Below are 15,546 nucleotides of genomic sequence, written 5' to 3' on the forward strand. Positions count from 1 at the left end.
CAGTGCTGAAATCAGGGTGAGATCCTGGAGCTGGGGGTCAGCTCCACCCTGGGCTCTCTCCTGTGCCCAGGAGGGGTTTTGCTCTGCAGCTCCGCTGCCTCTCCTCCTTTTCTCTGTGAATATTTTCTGTCAGGTGGCAATTTACGTCAGGGCAGTTTTTTAGGAATAGAGGAAGATAAAATTGTAATTCTGAGCTTTAAAACCTGGTGTAACTGCAGGATTTGTAGTAAATTCGTAACTCCAAATGCTGAACTCAGTTCTGCATAAACCCCTTGGCTGGAGGAATAATTTCCTTCCAACAAGACTGAGGCTCTTTCTCAACATTCACAATTCCAGATGTGAGCTGCTGGCAGCAGATGGAGGCTGCTCCTGAGAAGCAAAGGGATGGGACTGGGGCTTGCAGGGTGCTGGGAATGTCAGCTGGCATGGAAGGGGGAAATGAGGCACCGGAGTGGCCTCTGTGGTGGGCAGGGAGAGGGTCAGGGTCTGCTCCTGCCTGGGAGGTGCAGAAGCTCTGCAGTGCCTGTGGGATGCTCCCCTGACGAGTTCCTTGGAAGGATCCTCTTGAACCACAGGCTGCCAGCAGTGCCACTGCTGCTTAGAGAACAGATTCTGGCTGGTCTCTTGTGGTTTCTCGTGGAAACCCCCAGAAGGAAGCATTTTTTCCCCCCTTTGTCATTGTGAGTTCAGCAGGCACGGCTGGCAGTCACTTGAGCTCTTCATGTGACCGAGAGCCACTGTTGCCTTGCTGCTCTGCTAAAACACCCCAACCCTTTCACACCTTTCCTGCTCTTGCCAGCCCCCATGGAGCCCCAGTCCATGTCCTCAGCATCTTCTGCCTTTTGGCTGCAGCCACATTCTCAGAATCCCAGAATTATTGAGGTTTGAATTCTCAGAATCCCAAATGTCTGAGGTTGGAAAAACATTTCTGATACCATCAAACCCAAGCTGTGCCTGATCCCCTCCTTGTCCTCAGCCCAGAGTCTGAGTGCCACCTCCAGGGATGGGGATCCAACCCTCCCTGGGCAGTGCCAGTGCCTGAGCCCCCTTTCCATGGGGAAATTCCTGCTGTGCCCACCCTGAGCCCCCTTTCCATGGGGCAATTCCTGCTGTGCCCACCCTGAGCCTGCCCTGAGCCCCCTTTCCATGGGGAAATTCCTGCTGTGCCCACCCTGAGCCTCTCTCAGGTTCCCTCTCCCCCTGTCCCTGACCCCCTGGCTGTCCCCTGGCATGTTTCAGGGTCCCCCTCTTTGGCACAGGTTGCCCCAAGGCTTTTCCCCTTCAGTCAGACCCTTCAGCCCCTGAGGATGATGATGTTCTGTGGCTGCTTCTCTGCTCAGAGCTTTCATTGTGAGGCCAGGGCTGGAGACACAGCCCAGGCTGGGCTAAACGTGCTCCCTGCACAATTCAGGGACAGAAAAACTGGGAATTTGAACAAACTCTAGAATTGGCTCTGGCTCTCCCTCCCATTCCTGTCTGTCTGTGCATCCATCCAGTGTGTTTCCCAGCTCTCTTGTTTGTCCATATGTTCAACAGCTCCTTCAGGTTCTTTGCTGGAAGCTCTCAGCTCTGACCCACCTGGAGCTGTGTCATCTTGGAGCGAGTCCTGCAGCCCTGGGGCCAGCAGCTTGGTGTGCAACACCAGAAAATAAATGGTCTGTGGAAGTGTTGCCTGCTTCCACGAGAGAATTGGCAGCAGGCAGTGGCCTGTGCCTGCCATGTGCGTGTGGAGCAGGGCCTGGTGCTCCTGGAGGGGTTCCTCACCTGTTGTGTGCACACGGGCGCCAGGCAGAGGGGAGAGTCTGGCCCTGAGGGAGCCTGAGAGGCTCTGGATAATCCAGCACACTCAATGGGCTCTGAAGGCTGCAGCTGGCACACAAAGAGGAGTTGTTCTCATCAGCTTGTTCCAGGCACTTGGAGGCTTGAAAAGTTAAAATGAGCCTCTTGCTTCCATTACTGTGAGCTCAGAGCTTGCCTTCCTCTGTCTCCTTCCCTTCCTCCTCCTCCATTATTTACCCCAGGCTCCTAGGAGTGCTCAGAGATGAAGTGAGTTTTATCTTCATGCTCCTGATGTGGAGGGCAGAGAGCAGCAAGCACTGGGCTCCAGCAGGAGGAAATGCCAGCCTGGATCCCTTCTCCTTGGCCATTCCTGCCCTGGCAATGCCAGCCTGGATCCCCCTCTCTCTGGGCTCCAGCAGGAGGGAATGCCAGCCTGGATCCCCATTCTCCTGGGCTCCAGCAGGAGGGAATGCCAGCCTGGATCCCCATTCTCCTGGGCCATTCCTGCCCTGGCAATGCCAGCCTGGATCCCCTCTCCTGCTCTGGGCGGCCTCTTTGATGGCAGAGCCCTGTGGCAGCTCAGCCAGGCAGGGTTTTGTGTGTCCAGGCACGGTAAACAGGGCTCTCTCAACAGTTCTTTCGTAACAGGAATCTTATTTCAACACTTTGGGGATTTTTATTTTTTTTTTATTTTTTTTCCCCCCCCTCCAGGGTTTATGGAGTTCAGCACAATTCTGGGCAGTTGCGTGTGCAGTGAGCTCGGTGGTTTCAGCCTCCCACAGAAATAAATCAGCAGGATCTCTGTCTCTCTCTCAGGCAGCTGGAGCAGGACAGGCCCTGCGTGACTGAGGGCAGGGGAGAACCCACAGCTTCCTCCAGGAGAGCCCCAGCAACTGCTGCGTTCAGAGCCAGGGGCTCCAACACCCCTTGCACAAGGGCAGGAATAGTGAATTCCCATCCTGGAGCTCAGGAGAAAACACTTTCCATTAAATAAGGCCTTTTTCTGTTTGCAGAAGGAAGAGCCAGTGTTTTTCCAGCAGTGCATCAAAGACCTTCAGCACTCTCCTCCACAAAGAGCATGCACAGCCCAGTGCACTTCAGCCTAGTTACAAGTTGGCTCCTTTGTGTTTCCTCTCTCCAAATGTCTCCCATTTATAGCGTTCCAGCCCTTGGCAGAGCAGCCAGCACATTCCCAGAGCCAGGGCAGCTCAGGGGCTCAGCCCGGCCTGGGCTGGCACCTCCTGGGCCTGGCAGAGCTGGGGCTGCCCTGGCATCATCTCCCTGGATGGGGCTGGGGGAGCATTCCCAGAGCCAGGACAGAGCCAGGACACGCTGCAGGGCTGGGCAGGCGGGATCAGCTGCACGTCCCTGAGCTACAGCCTGCCTGGGGCAGGGCTGGGAGCTCCATGGCTTATTCCAGACTGGGAACAGCTCTCCATGGCTTATTCCAGGCTGAGACAGCTCTCCATGGCTTATTCCAGGTTGGGAACAGCTCTCCATGGCTTATTCCAGACTGGGAACAGCTCTCCATGGCTTATTCCAGACTGGGAACAGCTCTCCATGGCTTATTCCAGACTGGGAACAGCTCTCCATGGCTTATTCCAGACTGGGAACAGCTCTCCATGGCTTATTCCAGGTTGGGAACAGCTCTCCATGGCTTATTCCAGACTGGGAACAGCTCTCCATGGCCCATCCCAGACTGGGAACAGCTCTCCATGGCTTATTCCAGACTGGGAACAGCTCTCCATGGCCTATCCCAGGCTGAGAGCAGCTCTCCGTGGTTTATTCCAGACTGGGAACAGCTCTCCATGGCTTATTCCAGACTGGGAACAGCTCTCCATGGCTTATTCCAGACTGGGAACAGCTCTCCATGGCTTATCCCAGGCTGAGAGCAGCTCTCCGTGGCTTATTCCAGACTGGGAACAGCTCTCCATGGCCCATCCCAGGCTGGGAACAAGACTCCATGGCTTATTCCAGACTGGGAACAGGACTCCATGGCTTATTCCAGACTGGGAACAGGACTCCATGACCCCTGATTTATTCCAGGATAGGAATAGCACTCTGTGGCTCCTGGTTTATTCCAGACTGGGAACAGCTCTCCATGGCTTATTCCAGGTTGGGAATAGGAGTCCATGGCCCATTCCAGGGAGGGAACAGCTCTCTTTGGCTCTTGGTTTGTTCCTAGCTGGGAACAAGACTCCATGGTTTATCCCAGGCAGGGGACAGATCTCCATGACTCCTGATTTATTCCAGGTTGAGAATAGCTCCCTATGGTTCCTGACTTATTCCAGGTTGGGAATAGGAGTCCATGGCTCTTGGTTTGTTCCAGGCTGGGAACAGCTCTCCTTGGCTCTTGATTTGTTCCAGGCCGAGAACAGGATTCCATGACTTATTGCAGGTTGGGAACAGCTCTCCATGGCTTATTCCAGGCTGAGAACAACATTCCATGGCTCGTGGTTTATTCCAGGCTGGGAGCAGTTCTCCATGGCTCTTGCTTTGTTCCAGGCCCCTCTCCCAGTGCAGCCCAGTTTGCTGTGGGTCCCTCTCCCCCTGTTCCCTTGGGCTGGTGCCTTGTTCCAGCTGCAGCCAGGGCAAAGCAGGGCTGGCTCTGAGCCTGCTCTGTGCCCATTCACCCCTCCTGGCACCCCATGGCTCCTTCTCCCTGGAGCCTTGGCAGAGCAGCTGCAGGACAGCCCTGCCAGCCCTGGGGAAGCACATCCCAGGCAGGCTCTGATCCTGAGAGGAACGAGCCAGAAAGATGGACGGGGTAAAAGTTCCACCCTTGGGGGCTTGTGCTGGCAATGCAGTGTGGATTTCTGGGGGGAGCCCTTGCATAATGCAATGGTTGAAGGTGTTCCTGTTCCTCTCTCCCTGAGCCAGGGTGAGCTGACGCCCTTGCACTCCCCAGATATTTATTATTGGAAAAGCTCTGGAAATTCAGCTCCTGCCTCCTGCCAGGGCCCCTCTCCTGGCCCTGGGGAGGTTCCTGCTGTGCCCTGGGGCTTGCTGAGGTTCTGTGGCTCTGGCCTGAGTGAGACCCAGCATCTCCACGTGCTTTTAATCAATCCAACACAGCCACTCTGCTGGGGGAAGGACCTGCAATTTATATCATGTGGCAGCAGGCCTGGCTCCAAAATGAGCCAGTTTGATCTGATTGATGCTGCCTGGGGAGAGGCTGAGGATGAGCAGTAAATCAGTGTGAAGGAGTGCTGTGTCCCAGAGTGGGGGATTTTTAGTGAAATGGCCAGGACCTGTTTCTGTTGTTAAATGTTCTATTGTTAAATGCTCCTGGTGCAGCACAGACTGCTCTGAGAACCACCCACACGCCCAAGGAGTGCATCTGTGCACTTGGATGGGCGTGGGAGACAGAAAGGAGAGCTGGGCTGGTCCTGCCCTTGCAGGGGGAGCCGATGAAGCTGAAGGGATCCAGACAGGACAAGGCAGAGTCTGAGCTGAGCACGAGCTCAGGGCAGGAGCAGCAGCCTCATGACCCTCTCCTTGCATCACACTTCTTGCTAAGCACCCCAACCATCCATTTCCCCTGCTGTCCCACGCTCCAAGGCAGCAGAAAAGCCAATATTGAGGGATTTTTGTCCCCACATGAGGGAGGATTTCACAGTGATGTCACCAAGAGCAGCTCCAGGGCAATGCAGGGATGGAAAAAGGGGGCACTGCAGACCCTGAGGGTCTGCTCAGGAAGTTCCACCTGAACACAGGGAAGAGTTTCTGCCCTTCTCAGTGCCCAGTGCTGGTGTCACTGGAGCCCTTTCCCAGCACTGGGCACTGAGCAGGGCACAAACTCTTCCCTGAATTCAGGGGGAACTTGCTGGGCATCAGTTCCTGCCCGTTTCTCTTGTCTCATTGCACACATTTGGGATCTGAGCTTGTTCCCTGTTAATCCCTCTGTCTTCTGAGCTGCTGTGGGGATTTTTTCACCCCCTGTTTGTTCAGACAGCCCTTGGGGATGCAGGGAAGGTGCCTCTTGTAGCATCTCAGAGAGACCAAACAGCCTGCGAGCTGCTGCCAGATTTCCCTTTCCCAGACTGTTGCTTGGCAGAGCTTTCCCAAACCAGCTGATCCCAGTGCTTTGATCTGCAGGAGCACTCTGAGAGGTCCCTGGTTCCCAGCCTGGACCTGTGTCCCTTTCCCAGCTCCCCAGTGGGACACTGGTGGCCCCAGTTGGGGTCAGGGTGGCAGTGCAGGGCTGTCCCCTCTGAGCTCACCCTGCAGGGATGGGTTCTGGGGAGCTGGGGATGGGATGGGATGGGAGCAGCCTTGGCCCTGCTCCTCCCTGGTCCACGGCACTTTGTCCTTCTCACAAAGAGCCTCTTGTGGTTCTGCCCCCAGACTGGGGAGCCTTTTGCTGAACTCCTTTTGTTGAACTCCTTTTGTTGAACTCCTTTTTCGCCCTTTTCCCTGCTGGCTGCTCTCTCTGGGTACCAGGGCTTGGGGCAGCTCTCCCTGCTGGAGCACACAGCAGCAGTAATGTGGTTTGAGGCTGAGCCTCTGCCAGCCAAGAGAGCGAATCCCCAAATCCCAGCGTGGGTTGTGACCACACAGGGTCCCTGGTGCCACCTCCCAGGGCGGTGTTATCTTTTTATACTAAAAACTACGTGTACAATATTTACAATTACTTTCCAACACCCATCACCTATGCTAGACACTGAGCTTCTACTCTAAACCAATCCAAAAGTGCCACCATCACCCAGAAGATGGAGGCCAAGAAGAAGGAGAAAGGCTGGACAGATTCCTCCATCTTTCCCCCTGAACCCCCATTCTAAAAACTCCAAAAATCTATTTTTCACCCTGTGATAAATTCACTCTCGTTCTGCTTAAACTTCCGTGGCTTGTAACTCTTCATATAAGGTTGGTATTGTTGGAATTGTTTTTTCCAAGGGCTAAATCAAAGGCACAGGTGTCCTGGGCTCTGTTCCAAGGTCCCTGAGCCCCTGGCAGGGTCCTGGCACTCCGGCACAGCCAGAGGGATGTCCTGAGTTCCCACAGCTGGGTGTGCCATGTCCTGCTGCAGGGGCTGTGCAGGGTTCAGGTCCCTGGGGTCACCCTGTGTGCGTGCTGTAACCCCCCTGGCACTGCTCCACAGCTCCTTCTTGGGGCAAAACCCTCTGCTTGCCAGGATCCTGCTGGGCAGGGGCGCTCCCCTGTCCCCAGCATCCCCTGCAGCACTCCTGATTGCTCTAATTAGGATTTTATCTCAGGGCTTTCGTGCTGCTACAGCAGCTCTCTGCCAGCCTGCTGGTCCAAAGCTGCTTTTCCAGGCTGCCCATTCCTGGGGGGTTATCCTGGTTTGTTTTTCCTGTATTTCCCTGTTAATGGACAGCTCGGGATGGGGACAGGGAGTTCTCAGAGTCTGCCTCGCTCCAGACTCGCTGCCCAGACATTCCTGGCTAAGGAAAACAGCTCACTGATAAGATTAGTTGGTGGTGCAGATAAATGTGGATGAATGTGCCCTGTGCTGGTGTGGGAGCCTGGGCTGGATCCCCCACTGGGGTCTGTGTGCCCCAGCCCTGGCTCCAGGGCCTGGAATCCCTCTCCCTGCTGCAAAGGTCAGTGAAAAATGGGATACAGAGCTTCCCTGTCACAGCAGACACCAGAATTCCTCAAACTCATCCACTCCAGCCTTTTTCTTTCTCCTTCTCTGTCACAAATACTTAAATATAATCTTGGGAAGGGGAGAAACAATAGATTAATTGTTGCTGGGGGTTTTTTTTCTCCCTGGGTTGGCTGGGTGCATTGCTGAGAGCAGGACTTGGCCCCTGTGTGCTCTGCTGTGTTTGGTGTCTGGCTGCATCTCTGCTGCCCTGGCTGCCCCTGTCCCTGGGAGCCTGGCTGGGCCCTCTGGGGATGGGATTTATATATTATATATTAATTATATATTAATTATATATTATATTATATATTATATAATATATAATATATTATATATTATATATTATATATTATATATTATATATTATATATTATATATTATATATTATATATTATATATTATATATTATATAGGGATGGGATGGGAGGGGAGCAGCCCTGTTTGGGGCTTGGAGAGGAACCTTTGCTGCAAAGAGAATTTGTGGGAGTACCCCCACGCCACCCTCCTGCCTCTCTACGTGGAAAATCTGGCACTGGAACGTGCAGAGCAGCCTCTGCTGCCTGTCCCTGTGTCCCTCCCCCAGGGTTTGTGGGGTTGCTGCACTTTTACCCTTTTCCCATCCCTTTTGCAGAGCTGGAGCTGCTTTCCTTGGCAGGAGCAGTGTGACAGCCTGTGCTGCATCCCCGTCCTGCAGGACAGGGAGGGCACAGAGGGAAGCCCAGAGCCTGGAGCCCTGCCAGCTCTCCCTTGTCTCTGCTGGCATCCCCCGCCTCTGTCTCTGCTCTTTTCCTCTGCTCTTTCCCTCTTTCTCTGCTCTGTTTTTTGTGTGTGTGTGCAGCTCAGGAGGATCCCCCAGCCCAGGCTGTGTTTCTGTGGCTGTGTTCTCCTGGCTGTGCCATCCCAAACTGCCTCCTGTGCTCACAGCCAGCTCTGGCTTTGTTTGGCTTGGAGTGAGGTTTTCAGCAGTTCTTCCCACAGGCTCATGGCCAGCAGAGCTGCTGGGCTGGTGTTGGCTGTGCCTCCTCCAGGGCTGGGTGATGTGGCAGCCAGGCTGGCTGGGATCCATGGGATCCCCCCTGCCCTCTCCTTCCCCACCTTCTCCTCTTCCTGGCCATGCCAGAGGCTGCTCCAGACACTCTGCAATCCCTTTTCCTCCTTTATCAAGGAAAAAATGAGCAATTTGTTCCTTGCAGGCTGCCTGGTGCAGGTCTGGGGGTGGTACTGGCGCCCCTGGGCTGGGCTGGAGCAAGGAGAAGGGTCCCCACACTGAGCAGGGCACAAGGGGAGCTGGAGATGGGCTGGGCTGCAGTTCTGGATGGCTTTGGAGGGATCACATGGCTGGGGAGGGATCTGGCCAGAGGCACAGCACAGGCACGTGCTGCTGGGACAGCACAGCCTGCAGCTCTGCCTTGAGCACAGGGAGATCTGCAGCCAGGGATGCTCAGCTGGGGCTGCAGCAGGGGCTGGAGGGCTCCCAGTGCCTCCAGGAATGCTCTCAGTGCCTCCAGAAATGCCCTAGTGTCTCAAAGGTTGCTCCCAGTGCCCCCAGGGTTGCTCAATAATTTATCCCAGGCTTCGGGATAAATAAATTTATCCCAGAGATCCAAGGACAAAAAGTGTAACTGCTGCAGGTTGGGCTTTCCAGGTTTTCAGGGCACTTCCTTGGCAGGTTGTCTGCAGTGCCTCCATAAATGTGAATTCTTTGGGCAGAGAGCTCCAGCCAGACCCATTTCAGCACCTGGGCACCAGGGAGCTGCAGAAATCCTGGCAGACACTTCACACCCATGCCCTGGGCAAACCAAAGGAGAGTTTGCATCTCCCTCCTCCTCCTCCTCCCGAGGAGGGAGCGTTGGAGTCTCTGCTGTGTTCTGCCTCTCCCTGGGCAGTGCCTTTGTGTCCTGCCAGTGAATCCCTGACCCTCCTCACCTCTCTTGCATTTCCTTTCCTAGATGCAGATGCTGGACAAGTTCCCCATGGAAGGAGGCCAGAAGGACCCCAAGCAGAGGATCATCCCCTTTCTGCCAGGTAGGACAGGGGCTGCAGCAGGATCCAGAGTGGATCTGGCATGGCAGGAGCTCTGTGGGACTGGGAGCACAAACATGTGTGGGAATACACAGATTTTACCTCCTATCCCCTGCACCATCTGAGCAGCATTGAGTTCTTGGCCTGCAGTGTGTCCTTTAAAAGCTCAGATTTGTCAGCAGTGTGCTCGTTGGGTGTTAAACCCTCCAGGATTTCTGCGAGCCTCCAGAATTGTTGAGTGGAAGCCCAAGGATTTCTCTGAACTGTCACAGACATCTTTTATGAAAAATCCTTTCCTTAGGATTTTTCCTCCTGAGAAGCTGAGAGGCCTCAGGAACAAAATGCAAACATTGATTATCTGCTGCTGTGGAATGCAACAGGTGCATCTGGGATTGGTCTCATGTGGTTGTTTCTAATTAATGGCCACTCACAGCCTGGCTGGCTCAGACTCTGTCTGAGCCACAAGCTTTTGCTATTCATTCTTTCTTTTTTTATTCTTTTCTAGCCTTCTGATGAAATAATTCTTCTATTCTTTTTATTATAGTTTTAATATAATATATATCATAAAATAATAAATCAGCCTTCTGAAACATGGAGTCAGATCCCCATCTCCTCCCTCATCCTGAGACCCCTGTGAACACCACCACAATGAACCTCCAGAATTGTTGAGTGGAAGCCCCAGAACTGCTCCCACTCTGCTTTGCCTGTCCTGTGCAGCTCCAGGGGACACGAGAGGAGGAAAGAATGTGGAATTCAGCCTTGGCTTCCTGCCCTGCTCAAAGCCAGCAGTTCTGTGCCTTGTCCAGCACCAGTGGTTTTATGCCCAGAGAGCAGATGTGATAATCTGGGGCACTTTGTGGTGTGGGGATTGCTGCTGTGGGGGAAAAAAGAGCCCTAATGTGCCTTGGGAAAATAAGCAGCCTGTGGGGAGTCTCTGTGAGCACTGAGTTGTCTTTACCCCCACCCCCAGCAGCTAATGAGGATATTTAGGAATGTCACAGCACCATAATCACTTCCAGTGGCTGTCAGGTCTGTTTAGTGCAGCTCTTTGTGCTGTGCTCTGCCTCCTGGCTCTTCTAGACACATAAAGGCCTTTGTGGGGTTTGCTTTGCTCTGAGTGCTGTGGAAAAAAAAATAGAAAATAATTTAATTTCCACCCCTTTCTGAGCAAGAGGATCTGCTCTGGGTTTGTGATTCTGGCTTGTCCTGGCATTGTAACTTCAGCAAAAGCAGAGCTCAGCAGAAAAGCTCACCTAGGGTTAGACCAGAAAAGCTCACCTGGTGAAACAGCAGAAAAGCTCACCTGGGGTTACAGCAGAAAAGCTCTTGCTGTACAAATGCTCCTGCCTGCAGGGAGAGATGGAAGCCAAATTGGCAAAGGCCATCACTTGGAAAATTTGGATTTGTGCTCTGCAGAAAATTCCCACCAGAACTCTGCTATTTTTGGGAGGGAAGCCTGGTCAGAGCTCTGCTGCTCGCGCTCACCAGTGCTTGTTTCTCCCTGGTGTTGGAATGGTTTCCCTTTGCTCGGAAACGTGTCACTGGGATTTCCACTGTGGGAAAAAAGGGGGTGGAAATTGCTGGAAAAGAAAGGCTGTGCCAGCTGCAGGGGCTGTGCTTGGGGGAAGGGGGTGTTGGAGCTGGGGGTGCCGTTGTCCTGCAGGCTCCTGGTGGCTGCCCCTGGACAGCTCAGAGAGCCACAACTCCCCAGGGACAGGGGGGCAAGCTCTGCTTCTGAAGAGGATTTCACCTGGTGGGGAGGAAGGCTCTTTTCAAATTTGCTGGCTGTCCTGGAGCCTGATTCCTTACTGGAATCTTTTCCCAGTTTGGGGTGACTGTGGTGGTGTTCACAGGGGTCCCAGGATGAGGGAAGAGATGAGAATGTTGGCTCCATGTTTCAGAAGGCTGATTTATTATATATATTATAATTTATTATATATGCTTATTATATATATCATATATTTATATATATATATTATATTATTTATATTATATATACTTATTATATATTATCTATTATAAACATTTTCTTTTATATATTATATTAAAACTATATATAATATATAATATATAATATATAATATATAATATATACTACACACATTATATATGATATATGATATATGATATATGATATATGATATATGATATATTATATATTATATATTATATATTATATATTATATATTATATTAAAACTATACTAAAAGAATAGAAGAAAGGATTTCATCAGAAGGCTAGCAAGGAATAGAAAGGAAGGAATGATAATAAAATCTTGTGACTGAGCAGAGAGTCCAAGACAGCTGGGCTGTGATTGGCCATTAATTAGAAACAACCGCATGAGACCAATCAAAGATGTACCTCTTGCGTTCCACAGCAGCAGATAATTATTGGTTTTCTTTTCCTCTGAGGCTTCTCAGCTTCTCAGGAGAAGAAATCCTTAGGAAAGGATTTTTCAGAAAATATCATGGCTACAGATGACAAGCAGTTTTGTGCCAGCTGACCCCCAGCTTTGTCTCTCTCAGCCCAGGGTGCCATCCAGGTGAGCCTGGGACTGGTTTTCTGCACAAAGGTGGTTCCATCTCCCTAGACTTGCTGGGGTTTAGGTTCTGTTCAGCTTCTGGGAATGCTGGAGTTTGTTCCCAGTCCCATTTGGAGCATCTGAGTTTCATTAGCAGGGGAGCTTTGGCTGCTGTGGTTTCCTGCCAGCCCTCTGCTTGCTGGGAAGCCCTTGCAGAGCAGCACCAGCCCTGTGGCCACTGCAGCTCTCCAGAATTCTGCTTTTGAAAACAACCTCCCCAAACCCCCTTTGTCCTGCTGAATGCTCCTCCTGCAGCTCTGGCTCCCTCACAAACCCCAAAGTGTCCCAAGCTGGGGTCAGCACCATGACCTGGGGAGGTGTCACAGGGTTTGTGTGTCAGGCTGGGTTCCTGGAATGGGAAGGAGCTCCAGGACTGCCCCACATCCCAACCCCAGCCCACAGGAACTCTGCTGGCTCTGCATTGCCTCATTTTGTGAGCGCCTGCCTTGAGGATTTGACTTTTTATGGGAAATTTCTGCAGGCTCTGGCCTCTCTGAGCAGGTCTGTGATGCTCTCAGGAGGGGATTTTGTAAGTGCAAAACTCCTTCAGCTCGTGTGGAGCCACAGAGCTGGGTCCTGCAAAGCAGAGCAGCTGCACTTGAGCTTTGGGGCCAGGGCTTGAGCTTTGGGGTCAGGTTTGAGCTCTGAGCTTTGGGGCCAGGGCTTGAGCATTGGGGCCAGGCCTGAGCTTTGAGCTTTGGGGCCAGGGTTTGAGCTTTGGGGCCAGGGTCTGAGGTCTGGGGCCAGGGTTTGAATTTAGAGCTTTGGGACCAGGATTTGACTTTTGAGCTTTGGGGCCAGGGCCTGAGTTTTGGGGCCAGGCTTGAGCTCTGAGCTTTGGGGTCAGGACTTGAGCTTTGGGACCAGGGTTTGAGCTTTGAGCTTTGGGGCCAGGGTTTGTCCCTTTCTGTGTGTTGGCACCACCTTCATCCCACAGAGCAGAGCCTGGTGGTGTTTGGATTTTCCTGGCAGTGCTCCTGCTCTGTGCCTGGAAAGCTCTTGAGGGGAATCTGAAGTGCTTTTTGAGCTCTCTTAGCTGGCCACGAGCCCCTGGCAGAGCTTTGCTGTGGTGCTGCAGCAGCTGTGGCAGCACCCAGCCCCTGGCTGGCACCAGCTGTGCCCTGGCAGGGCTCTGGGCAGCTGCAGACAGACAGAGGGACAGAGCCCTGCTGGGACATCACCCCAGGTCCCACCCTGGCACGGGGCAATGGAGACCCCAGGAAAGAAGGAAAGAAAGGAGAGGAGGAGCAGAGCAAACAAATGAGCTCAGCTGGGAGGGCTGTGCCAGATCCTTCAGGAAACAGCTTTGCTGAGGAACGTGGAGCTTTCCAGGCTCCCTGCAGCCCCAGGGGCTGGAGCAGCTCCTGGCCAGCTCTCCTGCCTGCCTGGAAACGTGAGCCCCAGCAAGGAGGGCTTGCCTGAGGCTGAGCTCACTCTGGCTGTAAAATTGCTTTTCAGGAAGATTTAGCAGTGAGGTTCTGAGCGAAGGGAGCAGGACAAAGAGGGGTTGGGGAGGTTGTTTTTAAAAGCAGAATTAGCCCTGCTTTCTGCTCCCTCCCCAGCCCATCAGCCTGGCTGAGCTTTGGGGCCAGCACAATTCCCAGCGTAACTGTGAGGGTGCTTTGGCTCCCCACAAAACCTCTGTCAGAGCAATGGGAGAAAACTTGTTGCTTGTCGAGGCAGTCATGACACAAAGCAGAGACCACAAGCAGTCTCAGATGGCAACTCTTTATTATTGAACGTGGCTGACTTTTTATACACTTTTTAATTGTTTGTGCTTCTTCTCCTCTAACTATTGGCTGCAATAAGTCAACATTATTGGTGAAAGTTACAATGACTTCAACTAGCTTTTTAAAATTCTTCATATAGTTGCAAAGTTCTCTTATCTTTCTTCAATTCTTCACTTCTTTCAGTCTCTTTAGTTACAACTTTAAAAAGAGCTCTTTATCAGCTTTTTCTTGCTTCTTAGCTTCTTCTTACTCCTTTAGCTAACAAGCCTGCTGTTAACCCTTTCTACAAAAACTCATCTATTTGCCAGCTCTGGTTCCTGACTTTGCTCAGTGCTGTTGCATCTCCCTGTGAGCCGGAGATGGGGCAAGGGTCCTCATTGTGGTTTTGTGCTCTGGTGAGGTGGGATCTGCGCTGCAGCAGGTTTCAGGGCAGGATGAGCCCCTGCAGAGTGCAGAATCCTGCAAACCCCCTCTCCCATGCCAGCAGTGGCTGGCAGCTCCAGGGGCTGGGGTTCATTCCGTGTGTGTGCACCCAGGGCTGCCTTTGCTCTGGAGCCAGCCTGGTGCCCGTGCTGGGGAAGGGCTGGATGTGATTGGAAGGTGCAGAGGAGAGAATTCTTTCCATGGGGAGGGGGGGACTCCTTCAGCTGCTTTTCCACCCCTGGAACCCCTGCCTGGCTCGGGCTGGGCTGCCCTGGGGGTGTTTGGGGTTCTCAGCCTGCTGCACATCCAGCCTTTGGCTCCACTCTTTGGCTACTTAAGGTCCCTCTGCCTGGTTTTTTGGATTTTTTTTTTTTGTTTGTTTGTGTATTTTTGAGGGATTTTTTTGTTGTTGTTGTTTTTTGGGGTTTTTTTTGTTTGTTTGTTTTTTGGATTTTTTTGGGGGGGTGAGGTTTTTTTTTTGTTTTGGGGGTTTTTTGTGGTTTTTTTGGGGGGGGGGTTGTTTGTGTATTTTTGGGGGGATTTTTTTGTGTTTTTTTTGGTTTTTTGATTTTTTGGGTTTTTTTCGTTTGGGTGGGTTTGGTTTTTTTTTTGTGTGTGTTTTGGTTTGTTTTTGTTGTTGTTTGTTTGGGTGTTTGTTTGTTTGTTTTGGTTTTGGTTTTTTCCATCTCCTTGCTCCCAGTACAGCTCCAGCTCTGCCTGGAGAATTCCCCCAGGAGGAGGGAACCATTTGCAGAGCCCTGTGTCCCTGTTTCTGTTTGTTTGGACAGATTAACCCCTCCTGTCACCTCCCTGCTCTGGCTCACACTGCTGCAGACCCAAATTCCTGCTCAGCCTTGTCCCCAAGGTTCCTGACACTGCTCAGTCCCAGTGAAACCTGAGGCAATGGGGACCTGGCTGCATTTTTTTCCAGCCCCCACTTTAAGACCTGCTACATCAATTTTTGCTCTGGATCAATCAGATAAAGCAAATGAGCCTTGATTACCCACAGAGGAGTTTGGTTCTTCCCCTCCTGGGGAACAGATCCTTTCTGGCACCAGAGGAATTTTCATGGCCAGACAGAATCCCTTCAGTGGAGCATTTTTTTCCCTTTGTAGGGATTAACAGGTTTTTAAAGTCCAGAAAAAGCAGGCAGCATGTTCTGGAGCGTGGGTGCTTGCACAGCCATTGTGTGTTGGAGCCTTATCTCAGCTGCCTTTTTCCAAAATCAACTTGTTCGACACATTCCTGGGTGATAAATGTCCGTGCTCTCTCCAGCTTTGTTTGTTTCTGTGGAGGACAGTGCATTTTCAGGGTGTTGTTACAGTGGATTTTAGCACACTTCCTGCTGGAGGGAATTCCTGCTGCCAGCAGGGATGGAGCCTCGCTGCTCATTGCTCATGCAT

General features: G+C 52.2%; 1 protein-coding gene across 2 annotated transcripts in view; it reads left to right on the plus strand.

Annotated features, from left to right (window-relative positions):
- The window catches only part of SH3PXD2B (SH3 and PX domains 2B), a 62,818-nt gene that overhangs the window by 13,253 nt on the left and 34,019 nt on the right, over window positions 1-15,546 (plus strand). For both annotated transcript variants that reach the window (XM_058034944.1, XM_058034945.1), the window contains exon 3: window positions 9,337-9,412. In XM_058034944.1, coding sequence (XP_057890927.1) covers window positions 9,337-9,412 — 76 coding nt within the window. The remainder of the gene's footprint in view (window positions 1-9,336; window positions 9,413-15,546) is intronic.

Source organism: Melospiza georgiana, chromosome 15, assembly GCF_028018845.1.
Source record: "Melospiza georgiana isolate bMelGeo1 chromosome 15, bMelGeo1.pri, whole genome shotgun sequence".
Lineage (NCBI taxonomy): Eukaryota > Metazoa > Chordata > Aves > Passeriformes > Passerellidae > Melospiza > Melospiza georgiana.